This window comes from Daphnia carinata, chromosome 6 (genome assembly GCF_022539665.2).
Source record: "Daphnia carinata strain CSIRO-1 chromosome 6, CSIRO_AGI_Dcar_HiC_V3, whole genome shotgun sequence".
NCBI lineage: Eukaryota > Metazoa > Arthropoda > Branchiopoda > Diplostraca > Daphniidae > Daphnia > Daphnia carinata.
Window position 1 is genome coordinate 2,754,160 of NC_081336.1, and position 26,383 is coordinate 2,780,542.

At 40.5% G+C, this 26,383-nt stretch overlaps 10 protein-coding genes across 11 annotated transcripts; 5 read left to right on the forward strand and 5 right to left on the reverse strand.

Annotated features, from left to right (window-relative positions):
• Positions 1-243: 243 nt before the first annotated feature.
• LOC130690350 (cuticle protein 19-like) lies at positions 244-939 on the forward strand. The gene is made up of 3 exons (XM_057513371.1): positions 244-305; positions 380-484; positions 543-939. The coding sequence occupies exons 1-3, from the start codon at positions 300-302 to the stop codon at positions 828-830; spliced, it is 399 nt and encodes a 132-aa protein (XP_057369354.1). The 5' UTR covers positions 244-299; the 3' UTR covers positions 831-939.
• Positions 940-2,564: 1,625 nt separating this feature from the next.
• Positions 2,565-4,233, reverse strand: LOC130689478 (glutamate receptor U1-like). The gene is made up of 8 exons (XM_057512427.1): positions 4,172-4,233; positions 4,015-4,108; positions 3,775-3,933; positions 3,567-3,711; positions 3,281-3,498; positions 3,079-3,207; positions 2,868-3,016; positions 2,565-2,802 (listed from the first exon to the last, which is right to left on the reverse strand). Exons 1-8 carry the CDS (start codon positions 4,216-4,218, stop codon positions 2,565-2,567), a joined length of 1,179 nt encoding a protein of 392 aa, XP_057368410.1. The 5' UTR covers positions 4,219-4,233.
• Positions 4,234-5,394: 1,161 nt separating this feature from the next.
• On the reverse strand, positions 5,395-5,946 carry LOC130690352 (uncharacterized). The gene is made up of 3 exons (XM_057513374.1): positions 5,819-5,946; positions 5,606-5,726; positions 5,395-5,543 (listed from the first exon to the last, which is right to left on the reverse strand). Exons 1-3 carry the CDS (start codon positions 5,837-5,839, stop codon positions 5,395-5,397), a joined length of 291 nt encoding a protein of 96 aa, XP_057369357.1. The 5' UTR covers positions 5,840-5,946.
• A 450-nt stretch (positions 5,947-6,396) lies between these two features.
• On the reverse strand, positions 6,397-9,797 carry LOC130690312 (pyruvate dehydrogenase (acetyl-transferring) kinase, mitochondrial-like). Its single transcript, XM_057513321.2, has 8 exons — positions 9,596-9,797; positions 9,049-9,171; positions 8,439-8,649; positions 8,182-8,366; positions 7,946-8,107; positions 7,705-7,883; positions 7,533-7,647; positions 6,397-7,472 (listed from the first exon to the last, which is right to left on the reverse strand). Exons 2-8 carry the CDS (start codon positions 9,155-9,157, stop codon positions 7,195-7,197), a joined length of 1,239 nt encoding a protein of 412 aa, XP_057369304.1. The 5' UTR covers positions 9,158-9,171; positions 9,596-9,797; the 3' UTR covers positions 6,397-7,194.
• A 189-nt stretch (positions 9,798-9,986) lies between these two features.
• On the reverse strand, positions 9,987-11,436 carry LOC130690334 (max-like protein X). 2 transcript variants are annotated; one of them, XM_057513348.2, is made up of 6 exons: positions 11,271-11,432; positions 11,056-11,208; positions 10,780-10,991; positions 10,530-10,697; positions 10,349-10,465; positions 9,987-10,286 (listed from the first exon to the last, which is right to left on the reverse strand). In XM_057513348.2, the coding sequence occupies exons 1-6, from the start codon at positions 11,296-11,298 to the stop codon at positions 10,230-10,232; spliced, it is 735 nt and encodes a 244-aa protein (XP_057369331.1). In that variant the 5' UTR covers positions 11,299-11,432; the 3' UTR covers positions 9,987-10,229. The 2 variants fall into 2 exon arrangements, with proteins under 2 accessions (XP_057369331.1, XP_059351804.1); XM_059495821.1 differs by having other exon boundaries at positions 9,987-10,465; positions 11,271-11,436.
• Positions 11,437-11,605: 169 nt separating this feature from the next.
• Positions 11,606-13,250, forward strand: LOC130690323 (3-hydroxyisobutyrate dehydrogenase, mitochondrial-like). Its single transcript, XM_057513331.2, has 6 exons — positions 11,606-11,757; positions 11,914-12,005; positions 12,077-12,255; positions 12,315-12,436; positions 12,518-12,728; positions 12,793-13,250. The coding sequence occupies exons 1-6, from the start codon at positions 11,682-11,684 to the stop codon at positions 13,109-13,111; spliced, it is 999 nt and encodes a 332-aa protein (XP_057369314.1). The 5' UTR covers positions 11,606-11,681; the 3' UTR covers positions 13,112-13,250.
• A 1,700-nt stretch (positions 13,251-14,950) lies between these two features.
• Positions 14,951-17,333, forward strand: LOC130690301 (GTP-binding protein 4-like). Its single transcript, XM_057513308.1, has 2 exons — positions 14,951-15,118; positions 15,180-17,333. The coding sequence occupies exons 1-2, from the start codon at positions 15,068-15,070 to the stop codon at positions 17,028-17,030; spliced, it is 1,902 nt and encodes a 633-aa protein (XP_057369291.1). The 5' UTR covers positions 14,951-15,067; the 3' UTR covers positions 17,031-17,333.
• A 410-nt stretch (positions 17,334-17,743) lies between these two features.
• On the reverse strand, positions 17,744-18,822 carry LOC130690336 (zinc finger protein sens-like). The gene is made up of 4 exons (XM_057513352.2): positions 18,689-18,822; positions 18,355-18,619; positions 18,022-18,172; positions 17,744-17,911 (listed from the first exon to the last, which is right to left on the reverse strand). Exons 1-4 carry the CDS (start codon positions 18,772-18,774, stop codon positions 17,772-17,774), a joined length of 642 nt encoding a protein of 213 aa, XP_057369335.1. The 5' UTR covers positions 18,775-18,822; the 3' UTR covers positions 17,744-17,771.
• A 2,434-nt stretch (positions 18,823-21,256) lies between these two features.
• LOC130690319 (glucose-6-phosphatase catalytic subunit 1-like) lies at positions 21,257-23,176 on the forward strand. The gene is made up of 6 exons (XM_057513329.2): positions 21,257-21,432; positions 21,498-21,662; positions 21,728-21,937; positions 22,008-22,138; positions 22,215-22,485; positions 22,558-23,176. The coding sequence occupies exons 1-6, from the start codon at positions 21,368-21,370 to the stop codon at positions 22,793-22,795; spliced, it is 1,080 nt and encodes a 359-aa protein (XP_057369312.1). The 5' UTR covers positions 21,257-21,367; the 3' UTR covers positions 22,796-23,176.
• Positions 23,177-24,420: 1,244 nt separating this feature from the next.
• Positions 24,421-26,263, forward strand: LOC130690356 (glucose-6-phosphatase catalytic subunit 1-like). The gene is made up of 6 exons (XM_057513378.1): positions 24,421-24,571; positions 24,636-24,800; positions 24,867-25,076; positions 25,147-25,277; positions 25,354-25,624; positions 25,700-26,263. The coding sequence occupies exons 1-6, from the start codon at positions 24,507-24,509 to the stop codon at positions 25,935-25,937; spliced, it is 1,080 nt and encodes a 359-aa protein (XP_057369361.1). The 5' UTR covers positions 24,421-24,506; the 3' UTR covers positions 25,938-26,263.
• The last annotated feature ends 120 nt before the right edge of the window (positions 26,264-26,383 follow it).

Consider the following 26,383-nt stretch of genomic DNA (forward strand, 5'->3'; position numbering starts at 1 on the left):
ACGAGGCAACAAACCGCAGGCGAAAAAAATCAGGAAAAAGGACATGAAGGCAAACAATTTCCAAAGACGGACAAAAGCTGATCGTGTAGGTAACCACAAAAAGTGAATGTGTTCTAACAATCGTCGCCTCTTTTCGTTTTCCCTTTCTCACCGTGGACAATCGCAATAATATTGTCTTTTCTCGTTTCTACCTCGTACTATAACCCCACTCACTAGCCAACTATATAACATGGCTGTGTTGACTGAAAAATGTCACCAGTTGCTCCCCGATTCCATCAGCCAAAACTTCTTCCTCCGCCATGCAGGTCTTATTATTTTACAACAATTAAAAAAATCAGTCACAATTGTGAGCGTGAATAATATGAATAAAAAACAACAGGTTCAAACTGTCATCATCTTCGTTTCATTGGCTGGCGTTTTCACTGCTGGGCAAGAGCAGGCACAGTACGAAAGTGTTTCAGCCAAGCCTTCTTATGAGCAACAGGTAAATATTGTTATTACATACTTGTCCAAGCCCAAGTCAATAACGTGTCAATTTCCAGCAAGCTCCAATGCCGCATTCCTTTGCGTGGGCCGTGAAGGACGAGCCGAGCAAGAACGACTATTCGCACCAACAGGAAAGCGATGGCAAGGTGACTACCGGCTCTTACCGTGTCGCTTTGCCCGATGGCCGCACACAGATCGTCACATACAGGGCCGATGAAAACGGTTACGTTGCTGATGTCAAGTACGAAGGCGAGGCTCGCTATCCGGAATACAAGCCTTCGTCGTACAGCAAGCCAACGGAATCCTATGCCAAGGCGTCCAAACCAGAAAACCGCTCCGTTTAACAGTTGAAAACATGCGGAATTGACTTGTACTATAATGTGAGTTCTCAAACGAAGTTTGTCTTTTTCTGAAGTTCAATGTTCCATTGGTTGTAAGTAAACTCCTGTGATATACGACAATAAATAAATGAATAAATAAATAATAATCTTCATTGTTTTTCTTCCATAAGTACTGATAAACACTAGACTTGTTTCTAATTTCCATCCCCCCATCGAATTGCCTTTTCAACTTAAAATCAGAGAACAAGGAGACACAGAAATGCATTGTGTACTCCACTAAATATTTTTGCAGTTCTCACAATTACACAGTCAGCCCAATTTTGTATTTCCTTTGCAATTTACCCATCAGTAATGTGATTATATAAACGTCGTAAATACTTACTACAGTACCGGACAAATCATGCTTTAATTGCGTACGAATGCTTTTTCCATGAGAAAAAAAGATGTCATACACAGAAGAGTAATGTAGACAAACAACTGATAACTAGAAGAGGTCATCTTTTTAAATAATATGACCCGTCGACATTAAATGTTTGTTTAGATTCGTTCTCCACAAGAAAAAACCTCGACACAGAAACACTTGATATCTAAACCGACTATGACTGCGATTCATGCCACAATGCGTTTGACTAAGCCGTGAAGGATCATCTTGCCCAATGGCTGTTCTCCTTCGATTTCCTCGTCTTACCCTTAAAGGCAGAAAAATGGGGGAAAACAAAGAAACGGTGGGAAGGGTCAGTTTCTAAAAACATGTCAACAAAAAGCAAAAGGCATTTTTCAGAAAGCGGCCACTTGGGAAATGAAATAGAGCAAAACAAAACAGAAACCACAAAAAATTTAAATAAAAATGATGGGAAGGGTTAGCATCTAAAAGCAAATGTAAAAGTCATTTTTAGGAAAAGCCACTTGGGAAATGTAAATTGAACAAAACCATAAAATAGTTGTCCCATTTTCTTGTCAAGGCCAAAAAAAGTATTGGTTGTTTAATAAACGATTATGCTTACCATACCTCCATCGTTTTTTCGCTGCAATGTCAGCCACCTTGTTTTTGAACAATAATTCTATGAAAAGGGTTAGGGTAACCTAAACAAAAATGTGTTTTTAAGTGAAAAAGCTTAAATAATTTTGAGAATAGTTTTAAAAAATCTTTTAAATTGCAAATTTAAAAATGGTAAGAAAGTGGAATGTAAAAAATCGATTAAGAATCCCCTAAGATTTAAACATTCTTCTCTCAGATCCTAGTTTAATGAAGAAATGAAAATGAAAATTTCTCTTTTAATTTCGTACTCCTCTTTTTGTATTGTTCGAATTTCATTAGTTTTCAGCATAATTGCGGAATCATTCTCCTTCAGTATAACATGCGGAATCGACGTGTACTATAAAGTGAATTCTCAAACGAAGCTTTCTAAATTTCAATGTTCCATGGGTTGTAAATAAACTACTGCAATATACAAAAATAAATAACTAAATAGTAATCTTCATCGTTTTTGTCCCATAACTACCGATATGCATTGGACTTAAGAATTAGTACGTAGGACCCCCCATCGTATTAGACTTTCAACTTCAAATCAGAGAACAAGTAGATAAGAAGTGAATTGTGTATTCCACAAAATATTTTTGCAGTACTCACCACTACACAGTCAGCCCGATTTTGTATTTCCTTTTGCAAGTTACCGATCAGCAATGTGATTATATAAACGTCGTAAATACCTACTACAGTACCGGGCAAATTACGCTTTACTTGCGTGCAAATGCTTTTTTCATCTTCGTGATAATCAATTCGACAAGAAAAACGAAGAAGCTTACAGCCATTCCCAAAGCCAGAATGACAAAAGATCCGCTCATTTCCTTTCGGCCAAGTGGGGCAATTTTTCGAGCTTGGGCTTTAGCCAAATCAGAGACGCGACAGCGATTCTTCGATTTGGAAATCCGCTCGGCATATTGAATCAATCCAGCTTGATGCATCAGCAGGAGACTACATGTTAAACGATAAAAACTATCCATTATTAAGATCAAGAAATTGAAGCGGTTGAAACCAACTCGTAATCTATTTCTTTGGCTATCGGACTGTTCTTGGGATAGGTGAAGCCCTGCGGACGACTAAAGAAGGTTTTCTCGGCCAGAGTCACAAGACATTTGTTGTTGATCTTATAGCTATTTTCAATTAATGAAACGCCATTCGACTCGACCTGAACAGATGTACGTTTTTAATATAATATTCTTACATTTCCCTTATCTCTTCAAGACTTACTATAACCATAGCAGTATCGTCCTTTACGATGGTTGAAATATCATCCACTGTGAATGCGTCGACGATCCTTCTTTCAGGATAGCGCCGCATTTGATCGGCGATCTTTTTAAAAGTGGGATCCGATGATGACTGAACCAATAGTCGATATTGATGACGGCCATGGACAAATGGAGTAAATAAAAGAATTCAAAAAAGAATATACCATGATTTGCTCGTCGGAGCTCGATCCTTTGATTAGAAGAGTTTTAACTGTGTGGCTTTTGGCTAAATCTTCAACGGAGTTTATAGTCGCCTTGAAAACAGGCGTCGACAGAATAGAAGTGTAAGACGCTGTAAAGTAATTGGCGGCTATGTAAATCCCGAATAAGGTAGCAACGCAAACTATACGAAATGGTGTTGAGGAACCTCTCAGCATAATACCTTCCAACAAAATAATGAAACGTCTTTAAATCGAACAGATGAACAAACAAACGGAATGTGTGATGTACCTTGCGATGTCCACAAGCCGAAATAGAAAAAAACCCAGTAACTCAACGTGGGAGCTTTAACGTCCAATCTTGAACTGTTGATGCGGAAGATGATCCACGAAATGAAAATGGTAACAACAAAAGTAACAAGAATGGCGATCCAAGCCTTCAAAATATACGATAAGAGTTTGATTGGATTTATCTGTGCCTTAAATGGCATAGTTTATACCGGATATTGAAATGATGATGTGCCGAACCATACTCTATTGTTTTCTTTTGGAAATGGAATGATTATAGCAGAATTTGCATACACGACGGGGTAGGAATTGTCTAGGATCTTTGCTTTACTAAGCGCTGCTGCACTCCAAGTCACGCACATATCAACTTCCTTCGCGAGCAATTGTTAAATACTATTATTAGTTGTGCAGAGAAACATCTAATAATTAAATCTAAATCAAGATGAACGTACCCTTCGTTGCAATTGACCAGTAGTTCCAGTCCACGAACCGTTCCGCTGGAGAAAACCTGTCGATAAAATGTCCTGAGGAGGAACAATCTCATACCTACGAAACCGCACTCGCGAATCACAGTCAGTGGATGGAATAAATATTTGTCCATTGTATTACGTGAAACCCAGATGATTTGCTAAAATGTCCAGTATAATTTTCTCCATTTTTCCTGAACTGACGACTGCTAGTTCAGGCTTTTTTACCAAAGGGCTCTGAACGGATGAAGTGTACAAGAACACAAAAGAACACTGTAAAATTATATCAATAAAATTGTGTCTCAATTTAGTCTTACCCTAGTGCTTGATATAAACAAGTGCAACTTGTACATTGATTGAAGGTGCTCTTCGGAACGGTGTGCATAAATGCTAATTGGTTCTATGAGAAAAGATGATGTACACAGGAGAGCAACATAGACAAACAGCTGATATCTTGAAGAGGTCATCTTTTTAAATAACATCGTCAGTCGACGTTAAATTTTTGTTTAGATTCGTTCTCTACGAGAAGAAACCTCAACACTGATACACTTTTGAATGTGTTGCTCTCAGAAACTGAAGCCTTATTCAATCAGAACAACATAATTTATACTGCCCCACGAGATTTCTATCGCCATTCTTCTGGTGGTACGTCCAGGTGTGTTAGAGGGCCCTTGGTAAGCTCAATAACGCTCTGCTGATTCCACAAAGCTGTCTCTGAGAATCACTCGTGCGTGGATTTAAATGCCATCGCATTTGAAATGCTAAACAAAATACAACGTAAAGCATTGTAGGATACTTAAATATGTGATACACGTGATTAAAAAGGTGAGTCGGTAGAATTTACCGAAGTGAAACACGGGAAATTGATTTGGCATTCGTCGAACGCGGTAGAATAGTAAAAGAGACGTTACGTTGATTAGCAAAACTTCACTGTTCACGCCAGTACTACATCGGTACTGCTGTTGCTGGTAAAAAATTGTTTGAATAAATATTGAGTTACGTGACACGGTATTTGTCAACACGACGATTGCATCATAAAATTGTCATTCGTTTCACGTTATCCCGGTGTTTTTCTGTTTATCGAATTAATTAATTATTGCGAAATAGCCGTAAACCTATTCAACCAGTATCTTGTTTATTGCTATGCCTGATCATCTGTGGTCTGAGTGATCACATGTCTTACACCAACGGACATAGCCCGTAAACAACCAACGTGTTGGTCTGAAGTGATTGAAATCTCAGCACAATCGATTTTGATTGCTTTGTTAACCATGTATTTTTTTTTATTTTATAACAACATCTTAAAGTTTTTTAAATTGGGATCTTATTGTTTTTTTTTTTTTCAAAAGAACGATCAAGCAGCCCTCATTTGGCTTCAATCTCAATAGTTATCGGTGCACTGCTGGCGAACTGTCGATCGTAATCGCCAGCATAGCCGTAATATCCTTCTTCTCCAGGGCTATATTCTGAGTATTCGGCACCATATCCACCATAACTACCATCATTTGGATTACCTGCAATAATTGAACAATTCTAATTTTGTACGATACTCCAACCTAAAAACGAATGGTGTTACCGTAGCCGTAACGAGTCCCCAATACTCCGCTTAAAATTGCTTCGAGATGACGACGATTACGCGGAGCTCCTTCAACCACAACAGTTAAGGCCAGGATAGACAAAACAACACACAACACCAACTAATAAAAATAGATGTCATAAAAAGGCAAATAAAAGTAGACGTTACTTGAAATTATATCGAATTTTAAAAAGAAATTGATGTTATAATAACCAAAATAGGACGAGCAGCCATGATTTTTGAGGATGAAAATTAAAAAATTTTAGTTCGATTGACGATCATCAAATGGTAGGAAACTAAGCCCAAGCCAAGGGCTTTTTATACTTGAGGATGCCCTAGTGGAGACCACAGGAATAAACCCAATCATCCCGGTACGTCGAAGAGGGTTTTTCCAGCTTACAAAATAAAAACTTGTCTTAGGTTAGTAACCTGAATTCCAAGGACAAGATATCCTTTCTTAACAGAGCCTTAGCCCTAAGAGGAAAAAGTTTTCTTTCCTGTTTATTGCGTCAGTATCTTAACTCGTGCCCATATCTTTCACGTCTTTATAAATTCCCTTCTAGGGTGCATTAACCTTGGCTGACCGGTGAACGATGTACCCGGATAGGCGGTTGGTCCCAGCTTCTTCCATCTCAGTCTATGGCGATGGAAACCTGTTTTTATTTTTCGAAATTTCCCTGTCCATCTAAATCTTCTCTGATTAATGCAGGGGATTCTAGATATAGAGATCGATATCGTTTTCCAATAAAGCTAAAAACATTAAATTTAAATCTTTTCATTACGTGCACGTATTGTTGTTTGAACTGGTGTGTATTACTCGTTTTACATTTCAGGGAAAAGTAAAAAAAAAAAAATATCGACATAAAAAATTGTTGTGGCTCTTATACATCGCTTTATAATAATGGGAAGTGGAATTACTTAACTTCAATAATATGGGGGGATATTTTGTTTAACTATACATTTCTTTTCCCTACAAGTTATGTTGATTTCAGTCACAGTAAAAAAATAGATAAAAATTTTTTCGAGTGTGTTGTCAACATCTTGTACGTAATACAGCATTCCTTTTAAATGGTTGTGTGATAACATCTCTAGTGGATATGAAAGGGGCTGTGCTGTACGATACATAACGAAAGGGTTCGCGGCTTCCTTTTTTAACTCCAGCAAAAGAATACTCGAGGTCATTTCAGGATAAACGCATCACGGAGCAATATCGCATCATTTTACGGTTCCTTTATTCTTTTCAATGAAAAACCTAATGTTTAAAAAAGAGGGAAGGGGAAAAAAAAGGAAAAGTGTGTTTCACCGATGGAATCAGCACCAAACCTTTAACCATGTTCTAATGAGATTTACACATCTACAACTTAGTTAAATTCATAGAATCTGACAAATATAAAAAAAAAGGAAGTTAACCGGTGGATTCTTTGTTTAAATTATTACCCTTACTGCCGTCCATTAGGGAACTTGTATCGATTCGGTGGCATCAAACTAATCCATACTGAAACTGTTAATCGTACTGTTTCCGACCGAAAAAAATGATGCTTAGGTAATTATGTATGGTTGTTATAAAGAGTCTTCCCACATTTGCACTACTACTTAATGAGCTGGGCTTTGGTTGACAAGTGACGGGCTCTTGCATGCGATGAAGTAGAGCCAGCAATGTGGCTGACCCAGTCGCGAGTCGGCAACGGTGAACGGTACTGACGGGTAGAGCTGTGATTGAAGACGGGCAACATTTCATTAGCTTCCTCGCTGATGGCTTTTAGGAAGACGTATGCATCCGTGCCGTAGCCTTCGCAAGACGTCAGAGTCAAGTCACCCAATAAATAGCGAGCGTATAAGCGTGACAGGGGTAAGCCGTAGCCGTAACCTAGGAAACGTAAATAGATGTTAACATTTCAAGGTGAGAGACAAGAGGCTATTAAAATACCTGCCAATGGGGCGGAATCCGTGTCCGACAAGGACGGCTGCGGTGCAGTAGAGTACATGTAATGAAAGAGATTTTTCATGTCGGAACGAGTGACACCGCCACCTCGATCAGATATCTGAAAATAGGATTCAATTAGATTTAGTGATCACTTAATGAGATTTCCAATTTTTACTTTGATGGTAACATCTTCTTTCCCGCGGATGATCAGCACTTGAATGGGTGGATAATCACGTGCGGCAGCGCCGTGATGTTCAACAACGGCTCGCATGGCATTCTTGAAGAGTTCGAACAATGTGTGATAAAGATGTGATGGAACGTAGACAATTTGAATAGGCAATCCTGGTTCCAAGTCTACAAAGCCAACCATGGATCGTTTCAGGTAAAACAGTGAAATTCAAGAATGAGCTCATTACTATTATGCTCTTGGACTTCAATATCGGGTGAAGTCAGGTAATACTGATCGCAAAGGAATTTTGCGTTTTCGTAGGCGTCACGCACTACGGATTGCACGTCACAGTTGGGATCGATGCAGCCAATGTGCCGTGTGTTGTTCATATGTCCACTAAACAGCAACGCTGTAAATACGTAAATTTAATGTTATTTTTGTTTTTTTGTAAACGATAATGAATTTTTGGGTTTGCATTTATACTGTGTTGGTTTATCAGCATCCGGATGCCTATTCGAGACATGTAGAAACGATCTAGAAAGTAATGAATGCGGTGCTCAACTGTCTGATCAACTGGATGGGATTCACGTAATTCGATGACACCCTTAGCCATGGTCGGCACGACGTCGGCATGTCGATTGCGAATCTTGACTAACGTCTGGCAAAATCTGAATACAAGTCGAAAATGAATTATGAACAGGCATAAATTAAATGTGTCAACTAATGTTGGTTTCACCCACTCGAGAAGTTTTTTCTGATCGACGCTTTTGAGATCCTCGAATTCGAGAATTTCTGTGAAACTTTTGACGTACCAGTTGTGTACCAAATGAACTGACGGCATGCGTAGTAGATTTTGTGGCAAGAGGTTGATCTCTTGCATGATGTTGGCCAACCTGACCGGCAATTCCTTGCGTAAAAACTCGAACGACCGTACTTCATTGGCACTGCGACCTGTTTTCAAAAAAACGACCCAGATAAACAAAGCCATTTATTACTTTGTAAGTCCCATGCAGACGTATATGTCCAAGTCAACATGGTTGGCGTTTTTTTGGCAAACGTCCAGCAGGAAAAACGCCATTTGCAACCCGGTTTTATTTAAAAACCTGTTGTTGTTTTTCTTACGATATTTTTACCGCGTTCAAAACAACACCAAAAAACACACTCCCGCTCCATAGAAACCTCCCAACTTTGTAAACAAACAACAAGTTTTGACCTTCGGAAGCGATAGCGATTCAATAAACAACGCAACGGCGAGACAGCGTCTCGTTACTCGTCCCACGTAATCTTTTAGTGCACACAGAAAACAATACTGCACGAAATAATATATGCATTTTTTGTTGTTTAACTTACCAAAGTCGATGAATTGTTTGATGGACAATGGCGAAGGGTTGAAATGGGAATAATGATCAAGCATTCGCGTAAGGTTTCGGACGTTGGCAGTGAAGGCAGTGAGCCTCATTTTTTCAGCCTAGTCTAAATTTAGAGCATTCTTTACATATTGGGCGTCGAAGTATAACAAACACTTTGATAAGTAGACAAAATTGTTGTTAATAATAACGGTAGACACTTGGTATCCCTCTCCACGACTGCCAAGAAATTGGAATCGTGACGTCACGTCATCCCGAATTAAAGCTAGGAAACCTTAAGAAAAAAAGAAAAGAAAAGGAACCACGTAGGGTGACCGAGGGTGTACGTGACGTAAGTCAGTGCTCTGTTACGAAGGGATAGCAATTAATATTCCTTGTTGATTACAATTTCTATTTTTTTTTTAAGGAGAACTTTTTGAGGCTGAACGCTCTTTAAAAGGGAAACTAAACAGCAGTCCGTTTGGGCAACTTTCCAAAATGAAACTAAAATACTGTTTAAAGAACATAAAAGATTTTTTGTGTGACCAAACCTTTTCCGTAGCCGATTCCACGATCAAGCAGGTTTCAATGCAGTTCACAAGTTTCTCCAAGAATGATTTACGATATCCGATCAGGGAGATATTATCCAGGTAGAGACTAGAGTTTAGGTAAGAAAACACTTCGCATCTCGCACATTTGACCGTCCAAAGTACAACTGAAAAGTAAAAACATGGACACATCGACACTACGATCTAGTTGCAGACGAAATATCCTGCAAAGGACGACCTCTATTTTCCTTTTCTTTGACTCATAATAGCCGTAGGGAAAATCTAGCATTACAAATATCTGCATGTAGATGGCGTGTTTTTCAGATTTCGTCGGCTGCTTTAATTTAAAAGATAACTAATATATAACATGCAACGTTAAAAAAATCAATCACAATTAAAATACGAGATAATTCTATTCCGACTAACACACACGTAACTTTACAAAGACTAAAAAGTCATCATATATTGAGTTTGAATTTCTTTGGCGGTTTCTTATAAGCCCTCGGAGAATTGTAGTATCACGCAGTGCTGATGGTATCTGGCAAATTCTGGGCATTAGACGCGGCAAGGATCAGCCAATGTGGCATACAAGTAAGCTGAGTACATGTTGATTACGCACTTCTTCGTTTTGGTGGATTCAATTGGACCCCGTGATGAGTTGTTGAAGCACACTGACTGCCAAGTTTTTCAGACTCTGCAGCCCACACAAAACATTATCAGAAGTGTAATAGAAACATGACCAGTGCACACTTGAACCTGAGGTTTGCAATGTTCCTCAACCCAGGCAAAGACATTACTTGAAAGATCCACAAAGCTAGCTGCAGACACCATAGAATCAAATGTCAGGAACAGGTTCTCCATGATAGTTTGAAACTGATCATAGAAACAAAAGTACATTTTAATGCAGGATTTTTTCCAACAGCCAAATTTATAGTACCAGTTGGAATTTGACTTCATCAGGTACTCTATTCTCAGATTGTCCAGACTGAGACTGATTGGCTTTAACTATTTGGTCATAGTTGCTTTTCATGATCTGCAAGCCAATGACTTCTTTTCTCAGAGCTGACAATTCCTCTTCTTGTTTCTTCTTTTGCTGCTGGAGAAACTGTAAAATTGCACACAATGAAAGAATTATGATTGGTGGTTAAGCCTGGTTCTATCTAATCTAATCTATTGAAGGCTATTACTTGAATATAATCAATTGATCTTTGAAGAACTGTTGCTTTACTTAATTTGTAGCCACTAATTGGATCTTGTTGCTGGCATGTAGGTACTAGATCTTGCAAAGAGCTATAGCCCTTTTTAATGGCATCTCTTCTCTTTTGCTCTGCTTGGGTATGAGCTTCTCGTCTCCTCTCTTTATAACTCTTGGTGCTCTTATTGTCACTATCTTCATCATCTATAAAATTATATAACATCTGTACACACAAATTTAACTTTTGAATAGCTCTGTTTATTTTAACCTGTATTTTGTGCTGAAGATGAAAGTGTATGGATGCTACTCGTGCTGCTGCAACGCGAAAAGGGGATGTCTCTCTTATCACCAATTCGCTCCTTTTCTATGGGGCTGGATGGTTCCGTTTTTCCGTCAAAACTAAGACGATTTTCTGCACCAACTAAAAATTGCAAGACGGGTTATTCGCCGAAATTCCAGATTGCATTTTTTTGTTACGAATACTTAGTGTCATTTGGCTTCTGTGATCCATTTTTTTTTCTGTATGTGATAGAGAACATTCACTATTCACCAGGCAATTACCCCTATCTTTCTTGCTGAAGGTTACTCGATTCCGTGGTCTGTTTATCTTCGAACAACAAATCTTTGTTGTTGCTATCCGTTTGACGCCACCTGACGGCAACAACGGCCCTGAGTTATATTTTTTTTGCAAAAAGTTAAGCTATCTTCCATGAATTTTTTCGGAAAGAAAATTAATTAAAAATTGGTGAAGACTACCTTGCTGACCCGAATTAGATTTTGTATATTGCACTTGCGTTAGTTTCCCTAGAGGGCATCGGCACATGTATAGGTAGCCTTCAGTAAACAGACTTTTCCACATACAACACCATACCTTTCTAAGCAGAAGACGCTAGTATGGCCGCGCTAAGTAATGTAACCCGGAATTCTAAAGTGCTAATCCAAGTGATTGGGAAGAGTCGCACATTTTCCTGTAAGTTCATTTTTTTAAAGGTGTGTTAATACTTGTATTGCTTTCCACCTAAAAGATTTAAAATTTTGTGTAAACTTTTACCAGAGTGTTTTCTATCTAGCAAGTGCACATCTTGTTTTAAAAGAGAAAAAAGGTAAAACATAGCTTTTCCTTTAGGTACAGCAGTACAGCATGGATCGGGGAAACGCGTGGGCTTTATTGGGCTTGGAAATATGGGCGGACCTATGGCCTTGAATTTATTAAATAAGGTATTTCTATTGTTACTCTTTTTGGTGGTCAGCACTCCTATTGTTTTAATATGTTTAATATACATTTCCAGGGCAACTCGGTAACTGTGTTTGATGTTTATCCTGAAGCTATGTCAAAATTGCAAGATGCAGGTGCGACAATTGGACATAGCCCTGCAGAAGTGGCAGAAAAATCTGATACAATTATAACCATGTTACCAAACAGTAGTCATGTACAAGAAGCATATGCAGGAGAGAATGGTGTTTTCCAGTAATAGCTAGATAGATCAATCATGTGGGATAAAAAAGAAATAATTCAATCACATACAGGACAGCAAAGCCAGGTTCTTTGTTGATTGATAGCAGCACTATAGACCCTAGTGTATCCAAAGAAATGGCAAGTCTAGCTGAAAAGAAAGCCATGACGTTTATTGATGCACCAGTTTCTGGAGGTATTTTGATTTTGATTTCAATTTGCTTATAGTAGCATTTCCTTTTCATCATATGTGCTATTTATCTTTATTTTCTTTTAGGAGTGATGGCTGCCAAAGCAGGAACATTGACTTTCATGGTTGGAGGGCCAGAAAAAGAGTTTCCTAATGCCAAATCAGTTCTAGTAAATGTTGGTAAAAATATTGTATATTGCGGACCAGTAGGATCTGGACAGGCTGCTAAAATTTGTAATAACATGTTGTTGGCCATCAACATGGTTGGAACAGCTGAAGCAATGAATCTTGGTGTCAGGTGATACTGGCTTTACATACTGATGGTACGATAAAGGTTTTAAGACAATCTTGGCCTTTATTAGATTGGGATTGGATCCGAAATTGCTTAGCAATATTATCAACACAAGTTCAGGTCGTTCGTGGTCTAGTGAAATATACAACCCTGTGCCTGGTGTACTACCCAATGTCCCGGCATCGAACAACTATGAAGGAGGATTTGGAACAGCCCTAATGATGAAGGATCTTGGGCTTGCTCAGAGCTCTGCTACTCGTTCCAACTCCGCCATACCACTTGGATCGCTAGCTCATCAATTATACCGGCTAATGAGTGTACGAGGTTACGCTAAAAAAGATTTCTCGTCAATTTACCAGTTCCTTCAAAAATCAGAAAATAGTAATTAGTAATGAAAGAAACCAGAAAAGGAGATTGAATCTATTAAAGCTTTAAAGTCCCGCACGACCCATATAACATCATAGGATTTGAGTCATAAGTTGGTGAATTATTAAATAAAATGTATGTGTAGCCCCGTTCTTAAAAAAACTAATTTGTCCCGTCAGTGCAGTGATAAACCTTTATGGTACACTGTAAAGGTACCTATCACGTGAGTCGAAATAAATAAGTGATAGATTTTTCGACATGCCAATTCGCCCAAAAATTATCACCGAAGTCTGGCATTACGACGTGTTAGTTCGAAGGAAATCGTTTGCTTAACAAATAATTTCCCCAAAGATAAACCTGTTGCTATTGGTTTACTTCCAGAAGATGATATCCTTCCGTGTACGTGTCACCAATCTTTCTATAAAGAAAACCCCCGGCCGAGCACATGCACAGCCCCTACAGCAACATTTCCTTTTGAAGTTCCTCTTGTTTGCACATTCATTCTTTAATTCCTGTTCTCTATATGGCATGTGAACACCACATTGCGGCAGGTGTTTTTTGGTTGCTGATCGTCGTCGCAGTCCCGCTATGCAAGGTTATTTTTAACTAAAGTTTGTGATGCAGACTGAGGCAAATTATTCAAAGAACAGGTTAATTTCAAACACGTTTAACTTGGATTGGGCCTGCCTCCAAATCAAACCACCAGATACAAAAAAAAAACCATTCGTCGGATGGACACGAGTATTTGACAGCAAGGCTCGTTTGCTGTTTCATGGTAAACGGCATCGTTTATGCTGGAGAAAAATGACAGCCTTGCTCTTTTTGAAATATTTTGTGACGTTTGTGTCGGTGTTTCCTGTTCCATCTTCCATATTAATTGAAAACAAAGCCCACCGACAGGTTCCCGAGGATTTTCATCTGTTTAACGTGGATTTTCTTCAGCCAATAGTGTTCCGTCCAGTCAGATTCCTTTATTATCCGTGGCTACTTGTTCATAGTCACCGCCATGTAAGATATGAATACGACAAAGGTAAATACATGCTTCACAGTACACCTATATTCTAATAATGAGTCCTTTTGTTAAAGGAAGCGAACTGGTAAAAACCAGCAAAAGATCGCCATCTATGAAAAACGATGGTTGGTGGGGAAATGTTTCGAATGCTATTTAGCAAACAGGTTGCAACGCGCCAGTCGACGCAATTTTCCATCCAGGACCATGACATTTTGATTACAATTCATTGGCGGATAAAAATGTATACATATGATTCTCACAATTGTGGTAAGGGTAATACATTTCAACTGATGATTATAAACATAAGAGTGTCACTACTTTTTAGTTCATTCCCTCATTGAATTCCAATGACCTGAAGAGAATCAACCTTCACACCACATCTTACATTGACGGCACGTTAACGATAGGGTTAATGGTTTGCTACAAGGGATATCAATGATTTCTTGTATAACCCATATTAGGGACCATAGGTAAACACGATTGGTTCGTTATGAAATTTACCAAATATAAAGCAGTCGTTTGGCAAGCAGCCTCAGCCATTTAGCCTAGGCGCCAAGACGATTTTTTTGTACTACGAATGTTTTATTTAAAGTCATGCACAGTAAATTTTAAAAAAGTATTAGCTTACTTCTCGATATGGTGAACATCAATGCTGAAAAGAGCATTCACTCCAGAAGTTTTATTTACGAGACTATTTGTTCGACTGATTCACGTTTCACATCATTTATTTCATGTCAAACGTTTTGCCACATTAAAGGTTAGCCGTCATTTATTTATCCCTTTAGATGTCACTAGCTGTGCAAAGTACTTACAGACTACAAGTCTACCACTAGATGTCTGCTTTCCATGTGTCTTCTTTCTTTTAGTTGCACGTGTTGGCAGTGGACTGCGCCATTGCTGAAAATTTCAGAGAATTTCTCTGAAAATCGTGTAATTTTTCTTTAGTGCGACAAATACCATCAAAAAAATGACGTCGCAATACAACTTCAAAAAGATCGTCATCGTTCCGACGGCGAAGGTAAATATATAGCAATATTTCGACTGATTGATTGAAACCTAACGTGATGTATCATGTTTAGGACTTTATCGACATCGTCTTGTCGAAGACCCAAAGAAAGACTCCAACTGTTGTACACAAACAGTACAAGATTACACGTATCCGTCAGTTCTACATGCGCAAAGTAAAGTTTGCCCAGCAGAGCTTCCACGACAAACTGTCTACAATTCTGACTGATTTCCCGAAACTTGATGACATCCACCCTTTCTATGCTGACTTGATGAATGTCCTCTACGACAAGGATCACTACAAATTGGCTCTTGGCCAGATCAATATTGCTCTCCACTTGATAGACAATGTCTCCAAGGACTATGTCCGCTTGCTCAAGTATGGTGATTCACTTTACCGCTGCAAACAGCTGAAGAAGGCAGCCTTGGGTCGCATGGCCACCATCATGAAGAGACAGGCACAGAGTCTGCAGTATCTGGAGCAGGTCAGACAGCATCTCTCCCGTTTGCCATCCATCGACCCCAACACCAGAACTCTGCTTATCTGTGGATTCCCCAATGTCGGCAAATCCAGCTTCATCAACAAGATTACTAGGGCAGATGTTGAAGTCCAGCCTTATGCTTTCACCACCAAGTCACTCTTTGTGGGACACACTGATCATCGTTACCTGCGTTGGCAGGTGGTGGACACTCCTGGTATTTTGGACCATCCTCTAGAAGATCGTAACACCATTGAAATGCAGGCCATTGCTGCCTTGGCTCATCTTAGAGCTGCTATTCTCTATGTCATGGACATTTCAGAGCAATGTGGTCAGTCCATTGAATCGCAAGTGGCTCTGTTTGAGAGCATCAAACCTCTCTTTGCCAACAAGCCTTTGCTTGTGGTGCTCAACAAGACGGATGTAATCCGGCTGGAGGAATTGAAGCCTGAACAAAAGACCTTGATCCAAGGCTTCATCAACGATGATATACCCGTTATGGAGATGTCGACTTTAAGCGAAGAAGGTGTGATGGCTGTCAAAAATGAAGCTTGTGAACGTCTGTTGGCCCACAGAATTGAAGTAAAGATCAAGAGCAAGAAGGTGGAAGGCATTCTCAATCGGCTGCACGTAGCCGTACCGAAACCTCGCGATGGAGTCGTACGTTCGGCATTCGTGCCCGAGAATGTGATTAAACAACGTTTGTCTAAAGAACCTAAGCCCAAGAAGAAGACGGAACGCGATCTCGAGGTCGAGCTTGAGGACGATTACTCTCTGGATTTGAAGAAAAATTACGACCTACCAGCCGACTTCAAGTACGATGTCATCCCCGAGTTCTGGGAAGGCAAAAACATCGCCGATTACATCGATCCCGACATTATGGCTAAATTGGAAGAGCTGGAACGCGAAGAAGAGCTTCGGATCGAGTCTGGTGTTTACGACAAGGAAGAAGAGGAAATGGACGATGAAGAAAAAGAGATTCACCGTTTAGCCGGCAAGATTCGCGAGAAGAAGGCCATCATCGCCATCGAGTCGCGCATTGGCCGCAGCGGTGGCAAGCCAGTGTTGCCTCGTGCTGGACGCAAGCGCGAACGTTCCGTCAGCCGTTTGCGCTCCGAATTTGAAGAGCTTGGTGTCGACATGACCGGCAAGGGTGGAGCTCATTTCGCCCGCACCAAGTCCCGCTCGGCCAGCCGTCCCGCCATCAAGAAGGCCCGCGCAGACTCTACTGGTCGCGTTCGTTCCTCATCTCGTGTCACTCCTCGTGACGAGTCGGGCGTCCGCGGCGTTGAGATGAAGTCCAAGGCTAAGAAGATGAGCCACAAATCGCAGGGCAAGATGAACCAATTCGGTAAGGCTGGTGAAGCCGATCGTCACATTGCCGTCAAGATGCCAAGACATCTTTACTCTGGCAAGCGTGGTAATGGCAAAACCGATCGCCGTTAAAAAGAAAATGTAATAAGAAGAAAAACCTACATCCGAACGATTATTGAAGAGGAAAGAGGAGAATGCGAGATGGACGCCCCCGTTCCTGGTGTTGAATGAGGAGAGGCCAAGGTTAGATTTCATTTTATCGCTAAGTCCCTGATTGTTTGATGTGGCCACAGTGTCAAACAGTTCTGTACTTTTGCGCCAATCCTATCGCTCCTCCCGGTTCATGTGTACCCGCTTTATAATATTTTTCAAGAATTTCATATCCTGAAAAATATGAAAAGAAGTACACGGCGTGGTGTCAGTCTTGCTAACGAATTGAGTTTCATTATTTCAAAAGTTTTTGATATTAAAAGCCAAGAAGGTTTTCGATCTTGGCGATTCGACGCCGAGTTGTTTTGAAAATTGGCACCGAGCCAAGGATTGAAAAATTGTAAACAACTTTTGCCTTGGGTTATTATCTCGCCTTGTGGTGACGCAAACAAAAGAGAGACTAACCTTCCCTGATTATTTCTCTTATTTTGCATAGATTGCTAAATAAGGGAGAAGTAAACAACAACATCAAAACACTCGAATGGGGTCTCTGACGTGCTTCGTTTCGTTGTTGTTTTCTTTACATTTCCAAATCAGCTGAGGTGAAAGGCCGGAACGTTTTTTGCGTTTGCGTGGATTATTTTCATTGTAAAATGGGAACAACAAAACACATTTTTCTAAAAATCGTTGTTGTATTAGACCAAAGAATTAGCTGTAAACTAGCTATGCTTGTGGCGGAGGGGGTTGAACCGAAACGCGCCGACGACCCGGATGAGTTCCGGCGTGTCTCCGTTGATGAGTTAACAAGTTGGAAGATTGGCTAAAGGTTTTACCGCATTGGTGACATCGGTAAGGCTTTTCACCTGTCGGATTTAAACAGTAGAGCGAATGATTATTGAATGCGTCAGCTCATCATCGCCAGAATTTCTATCTAATCGCGGTTGATTGCTTTATGAAATTTATTTTTAAGAACCTGTGTGAACGAAGATATGTTTCTTGAGATCAGAATTCTGGTAGAATTTTTTCGAGCAGAAATGGCAGCTGAAAGGACGAACTCCCGAATGGATCAAACGATGCGTTGCTAGTGTGCTCGAGCGCCGGAATTGCTTGCCACATTGCGTACACTTTATGAATCAGAGCAAAAGATTTTTATTTTTTAATGTATCACAATTTTGGGCATCACAGAACGAGGCCTTGTATCCCCTCCTATTAAGGGAAATTTTTTGTTTTTTTCTTAGCCGCTTTATGTTACAATTTTTGCCCGTTGGCCAGAAACTGGTTATCCTATTCAAATCTATTTGCTTACCGACCAATTTTTACTTCCGGGAGGCACGGCCGTATCAACACTCTTGTCCTTGAAACTTGCAATCAATCGTCTGGGATGTCTAGATTGAACAAGTAACGCCAATGGATTTTGGGTTGACACAGCTGCTGGACTCGTGCGATTAAGAGGAGAATCGGGCCATCTTGACTTTTTATTCGATTTTGACAGCGATGGATCGTCATCTTGATATCGGAACATTGCGGATGGAGACGGTGCCGGAGCGATAAAAGCGTTATGCCAATATCTCCTTCAAATGATCACTTTCTTAAAGCCAAATCGCCGTAAGAATTAAAAAAAATATAGCTAACAAACGTACCAATGGAGGATGCTCATTTGACTGGAGAAACATCTGAAACCACAAATTAAACATCCGTAACTGGCTAAAGGCTTGATGACTAGCATTGCGGCGACAGCCGGAAGGTCGACCCGTGCGCTAATGACTGGCACCGGTGGAGCAACATCCGGTAAGCATACCTTCCGGATTTTGTTGGCCGGATGATGGCTGCTATTGTTTTCTCCACAGCTTCTTTTATTATTCCTGCGCAGCGGTAAAAAGAGTCGCTCTATGCTTTTAACGTCTCTCACAGGTTGGATTAGATCCCGCGCGTTCGCGACATTCGGTGAAAGCAGACCGCAATCAACGCATCGTTCTCCCGGTCTATTCCGTTTAAGAATTGACAGGTTGTCAGAGAAAACAATTAAGATTAAGATTAGGGGAGCGGTTTCAATTACGGGACGGGGTACCCCCTCTAGGCAACATTCGATGATCCCCACGGGTGAGGCAATCCCCGGCCGTCCGTATGTCATAATCTCTTCGTTAGAAATGCATGGACCTCATCGTGATTATCATCGCTACCTCGTACCGTTGTACTTTTGTTTACTCTCTCTGTATGACGTTTGTTTTTGCCCTTTTGGCTCTTTTCATTTACAAACAGCAGTCGATGAAAAATTCAGGGAAAATCGTATTTAAAACATACAAGATTGCCTTTTGTTTCAGCGTCTAGCACAACGGCCTTCAGCTTATCGGCTTGATACGAGGTATCCATTTGGCCGATGCGCTGGCTTTTCATATGTCCATGTCATACAATACGAACGTTTCTCTATTTTTATTGCAACTCCCCTAATCTCAATCGTACAACGTCCCATATGTCTGTGCGTAGCCAAAGACTGTGTTCCATGATATGATTTTGTCGGTATTCAATTTCTATTAGCGACTCAACAACAACTTGTTTGTCTCGGGATGTATTTTTTATTTTTATTGGCGGTCATATTTTTTAAACTTTTATTTCCTTGATATTTTTTATTCCTAACTTTTTTTTGTTTCATTTTAGAAATCTATTGGTTTGTTTTGAATGTTTCAAGTTTGAAATGGGATAGACCCTGTTGTATAAGGTATTAGTGGGATTGGAGTACCCGGTCAAAGGCCAAGTCCTCGATTCTGTTCTATTTAATTTGTTTGTCCATTCGTGCCGAGTTTTTTCTTTTCTTGTTTGCCTCCCACGTTTTATCAGAGAATTAGACTAGCTGTCCTACTCCCAGGGCCAGCGCGATAAGCCGCGCGCTATTTTTGAAAATTATTCAACGCGCGCCAAATTTAAAACGAGTTACTATCGAATCGCGATCTGGGAAAATCGGGAATCAAATGAGAAAAATAACAAAGGGAAAAAAAAAAAAACCTTGACTGTTATTCGCATCAACAACTCCAAATCAGGCCGGATCTTTCAAACTTTAGCGTAAACAAACCTATAAAAAATCCATCGGAGAGAGAGAGAGCCAATTTTTGTTTTTTTTCCCTTTTTGCTATTTCATTTCCTTATAAAGGATATGCAATCTGATTATGCAGCCGCACAGTCTAGAAAAAAAAAACGAAACAAACAACAACAAGTGCATAACGAAAGAGAGGGTCGGAGCAGAGGCAAATGGCACCCAATTTCGAAGGTGATGGTCAATGAAACAAAGTCCCGTCGGCCCCGATGTCCCATAGCATGCGCTACCAGGTGATAACCACGTGAACAACTTGTGGGCTGGCAATCCCGCTCGGTCACGGAGAAATCTCCTACAACGAGGTGAAGGCGGTTGCTTATTCCCTGCATTATTTTATTATTATTTTTTTTTCAATGGCTTTCCAAAGTCCGGTTTTTTGTTTTTCGTAACGGTTGTGGAATATTAATTCAAACATCGCCTTATATTTGTCTTGTTTGCGAATAAAAACAACAACCGGAGAAATCCGAAGCGATTGAAAAACAACAAAAGGGCAAAGTCAGGTCCAATTTTTTGTTGTTTGATGTCCATGATTATTTTGTAGAATAACATCATCGATGATTCAATTTCTATTTCGAAGCGGATCAAATGATCGAATGAAAATTTATCACGAGAGATAGGACAACATGTTGGGTGGATCTCAGGAAGGGATTCATTGACCGCCACCTCTTCAACTATCGAAGAAATAGAGAGGAAAGCAAAAAAGAGAGGGTTCGTTGAAATTTTATATGCCAATCGTTGCCTTCCGCAGAAAGAACTGTGCACACAAGTTGCGTGAAAAACAAGCGTGGTGTTCACGTGAAACATCGTGAACGAATCATCGTTCGTATTTTTTCTTGATGGGGAGAGCCGCGGGAATGAAAACCGCTGCACACCAGAAAAATGAGACTAGCAGGCAATCGGCATCGACGGCTAGAAAGAGAAAAACAAGTCAATAACAAGTGGAAAACAACAACAACAGCCGCGGGAGGGGAGGGCGGGAGAAAACGGGTTGCGATTGGGATAGACTTGGGGTCAACAAGTGGGCCGGAGCTTCACGGTGGATGCCGTAACCCTCGGACTTTCACGGCCGTTGGTGGGCAGGACACTCACACGCCTCCCTTTCGTATATAAAAGCGCGCGCGCAGTGCATGTTCAACTTCAAAAACGATCCTGCAGTTGATCAATCAACAAGTCTAGTAATAAAAAGAACAGAAATCTCCCCGGCAGACGTCCCAGTAACACAAATCGAAATATGGCTTCTGAACTTCAATCGATTTACAGCTACGGAGTGGGTCTGATTAGCATCCTTCAATCCTCGTAAGTTATTCGTTTGTTCAGTTAATATTCTATGGTGTCTGACTTTGCTATGTTTTTTGCTAAAGATTTCCCGATGGAGAAAGCTTCTTCATGGACATCTCCAAAATCTTTGATCCGAAATACGTTTTCACCGTCTACTTCCCAGTCATCTTCGCTCTTCAATGGGCTCTTGGAGTCAAGTTGTTGGGCACCATCATCGTCGTAGAGTGGCTCAATCAAATTCTGAAATGGTAAATCAAAACCTTTGTTATTTGAGCCTTTAAACTCATCCTAACTTCCGACATCTACGGAACAGGCTGATGCACGGTGATCGTCCTTATTGGTGGGTTCACGAGGTAGAAGCCGCTTACAACTCCACGTCGCTCTTACCTGAGATCTTCCAGTACCGATCCACCTGTGAAACTGGCCCAGGGATGCCATCCGGTCATTCGATGGCCATGTCCGCAGCCTGGTACGTCGTTGTCCAGTCATTCATCGATCGAGTCGTCAAGCCTTCAAAGATGAGGTACGTGTTTGAGCACTTCTAACTACTCATGAATGAATGTATCAGTAATTAACATTTTCGCCGTTTATAGTGCTTCATTGAAACAGCAATCCATTCAACTCCTGTGGGCCGCTTTCGTTGTCATCCAAACTCTCGTTGTTATGTCGAGGATGTACATCGCTGCCCATTTTCCTCATCAATGCGCTCTCGGACTCTTCTTGGGTAAGCAATTCATTCACCATGTCAATTAAATCTGATCACGTCTGGTAATAAAATTCTTTTTATTTCAATCGATTAGGTGTGTCTATTGCTCATCAAGTGTACGGCTCATCAAAATGGTTGAACCTTAAACGCGGCCAATGGCTTCTTGTGGCTTCCGTCATCATGGCCAGCGCTATCGGCACTTATTGGTTCCTGTTGTTGACCGGAAGAAACCCGGCCTGGTCAATCAGCCAAGCTTACAAATGGTGCGCCAAACGCGAATACATCCACGTTGACACCACCCCATTCTACAGCCTTACTCGCTACAGCGGTGCCGCTTTCGGTCTTGGTCTTGGCCTTACTTCCAGGTACATTTCAAATTTAATTCTATTTAGATATAAATCGCTTATTTAATCGATTTTTTATTATTATATCAATAGGTTTTTTAGCCAGACGGAGCGTACGAGCTTCACCCGAGTCCAGATGATGGCCACTTTAGTTTTGGGTCTTATCCTCGGGTACGGAGCGGAACTTGCTCACGTTGCCATTCCCAAGACAAACGAGTCGGTGTTTTACACGTTAGAGTTCCTTTTGAACGTCGCTTTCCCCTACAGCGCAATCGCATTGGTACCTTATGCCGTGATGAGGTCCTCATCAGCAAAAGTGAAATCCTTGTAAGTGGAACAGAGGAAATGAAGAGAAGCTACGAGACAAAAAAAGCTCATACCTCACGCGCATTTGGGTCGGCGTCTGCAATCGACCTACGTGATTTTTTTTTTTATAGTTAAATGACTGTATTGCGGAGAATGTTTTTTTCGTTTACTTGTTCATGTTTAATGCTTCAATGTTGCAGCCATTCTGAATCTGATTTTGGATGAAGCTGGCTTGAATCCCAATAATGTTAACTGGCTCCATGAATCTTTCTTTTGTGACGAATTGGTGATATTTATGTTCATGTTTTATGTATGCGACCAGTTTTATTATTTGAATGTCAGAATTAGGTAAATTCACGAAATTCCATAATATACCATGTTTACGAAATAAAAAATTTTTAACTTATCTTCTTCTTCTTCTTCTTTTTTAACTTTGGGGTAGTATTGTTGGCTTCATTTATTTCCTAGACGTATTAAGCTCTGCCTATTATTTCATTTCTTAACCATCTCCGTTCCTCGAATGCTGTTTGGGATGTAAATTATTGTGGAGTTAGATAGAGACACAAGTTAATCGGCCAATATTTGTTTAACGATATGGCCAACACGTTCTAAACTCGTGCTAAAGCACTGATCATGACTCTCTAATCTTGATTCGTAATCTCTTACACTGATTCACATTAAATTACTATTTTAGAATCATAAATCTCTACACAGGATTAAATTTAATGGAAGTTTTCTTTAATATTTGCATTTTGTCGATAAAAGAACTGCTTCCTAATTTTGCACTTCCAGCGCTGCACTTGTCGTAACGTTCTCTAATGACCTATCGATTTTAAATATTATATATCAATTAATATAGGCCATTAAAGAATACAACAAGTTTCGATATGTTCGAGGAAACAGCCCACGATGTCACGTTGGTAACACAAAAATTACGATTGCATTTCGTAACGCTTTAACCGATTCGTGGAAACGGAAATGTCCGGACCTAAAAACAACAAATTGCAACACATAATGGGGTAATTTCAAATGTCAGTAGGACCACGATGCGGCCTAACCTGTCTACAGGTGTTTACCACGTGAACAGAGCATTCGGCTCAACGTGCAAATGGAAAAAAAAGGTGTTTTCCAAGTCGAGTCATAAAGTCCAGCCATACAACATGCAATCCAACAGGTGCAAAGCTCATCTCTTGAATTTTATAGCTTTACAAATTAGCACAAATTCGGAGAATGAATTTTAATGTGTTTATACCAATTGACGGATAGAGACTAGAGAGCGAAAAAGACCAGAAAAAAGAGGATGTCTTGTGTTATGCATCCGAAGACTTAGCATTAATGCGCAGCATTTTGAAATTCGATGCCCACAGCGAGGCTGACGTCACAAAAGAAATTTGTTTTTTTCCTAGTCCATAAAGAGAACATTTTTATGTGAAAGCTAGCAAAAAATAAGACTGTAGAGCGATTCAAGGTATAGCCGCACGGACACGTCAGCCGATGCTGTAACTATGCGAGTGCATAAGGAAAAAAACAAGGTTCAAGAGAGAACAACAAGTCAACAAGAAGTAAACAACAACAGCTCCGGGGCAGCTTTTTTACGAGTCAACAAGTGGGATCGGCAACACTGGGCCGTGCGTATAAAAAGCGCAAAATATCGTGGTAGACTTCAATCTGAATTCGAAACTCGACCAGTCAACATCTTCGCCACACAGCGCTATCTACCAAGCAATATTTCAGACATGGCTTCTGAACTCCAATCCATCTACAGCTACGGAGTCGATCTGATCAGCATTCTCCAATCCTCGTAAGTATTTAAGTTTTTAAATCAGCATGTGGAATCAATCTAATTTGACAATTTATCGCAACAGATTCCCTGATGGAGAAAGCTTCTTCATGGACATTTCCAAAATCTTTGATCCGAAATATGTTTTCACTGTTTACTTCCCCATCACCTTCGCACTTCAATGGGCCATTGGCGTTAAACTGTTAGGCACAATCATCGTCGTTGAATGGCTCAATCAAGTCTTGAAATGGTAAATCAAAAACTTTTGTTATTTGAGCCTTTAAACTCGTCCTAACTTCCGACATTTTCGGAACAGGCTGATGCACGGTGATCGTCCTTATTGGTGGGTTCACGAGGTAGAAGCCGCTTACAACTCAACGTCGCTTTTACCCGAGATCTTCCAGTACCGTTCCACCTGTGAAACGGGCCCAGGCATGCCATCCGGCCACTCGATGGCCATGTCCGCAGCCTGGTACGTCGTTGTCCAGTCATTCATCGATCGAGTCGTCAAGCCTTCAAAGATGAGGTACGTGTTTTGAGCACTTTTACTACCCATGAATGAATGTATCAGTAATTAACATTTTCGCCGTTTATAGTGCTTCATTGAAACAGCAATCCATTCAACTCTTGTGGGCCGCTTTCGTCGTCATTCAAACCCTCGTTGTTATGTCGAGGATGTACATCGCTGCCCACTTTCCTCATCAATGCGCTCTCGGACTCTTCTTGGGTAAGCAATTCATTCACCATATCAATTAAATCAGATCACGTCTAGTAATCAAATTCTTTTTATTTCAATCGATTAGGTGTTTCCGTCGCTCACCAAGTCTACGGCTCATCCAAATGGTTGAATCTCCAGCGCCGCCAATGGATGCTCGTCGCCTTCGTCATTATGGCCAGCGCTATCGGCACTTATTGGTTCCTGTTGTTGACCGGAAGAAACCCGGCCTGGTCCATCAGCCAAGCTTACAAATGGTGCGCCAAACGCGAATACATCCACGTTGACACCACCCCATTCTACAGTTTGACACGTTACAGCGGTGCAGCTTTCGGCCTGGGTCTCGGCTTAACTTCAACGTAAGATTCAAATTTAATTCTATTTAGATATTGAATCGCTTATTTAATTGATCATTTCTTTAATTATATTAACAGATTCTTTAGCCAGACGGAACGTACGAGCTTCACTCGAGTCCAGATGATGGCCACCTTAGTTTTGGGTCTTCTTCTTGGATTTGGAGCCGAGCTTGCTCACGTTGCCATTCCCAAGACAAACGAGTCGGTGTTTTACGCGCTAGAATTCCTGCTGAACGTTGCCTTTCCCTACATCGCCATCGCATTGGTACCTTACGCCGTGATGAAGTCTTTAACAGAAAAAGTTAAGTCCTTATAGGGTCATGCTGCCTGAAAGCACCACACCGACATAGCATGATTAAAACACCACTGACAGTATTCTTTCGATTGAATTTATTTGTTGAGTTCCCTGAATGTAGCTATAAATCGCTAGACTTTCCCCCATATACCCCATTTAAACATTGCTTTTTAAAATTGGAAATGTTTTCGTAAACTGTAAATATTTTGTACATGAACAACCCTTTTCTATCGTTGATTTTATTTCAGACATTTATTAGGACAATGTGACTGTGTCTCAGTTCTCCTAACTATTTGTTTTCACGTGCAAGAGTGTGCCTTATTGGCGAATAAAAAGAATTTGATTCGTATCGTTTTTTTTACTGTGACACTTGGCTTCATCTTCGGGGGTTCAAAATTTTCCCGCTGTTGCACGAGGGAGCATTAACGTCTAAATGTCGGGAACGTTCACCATTAGTACCATAGATA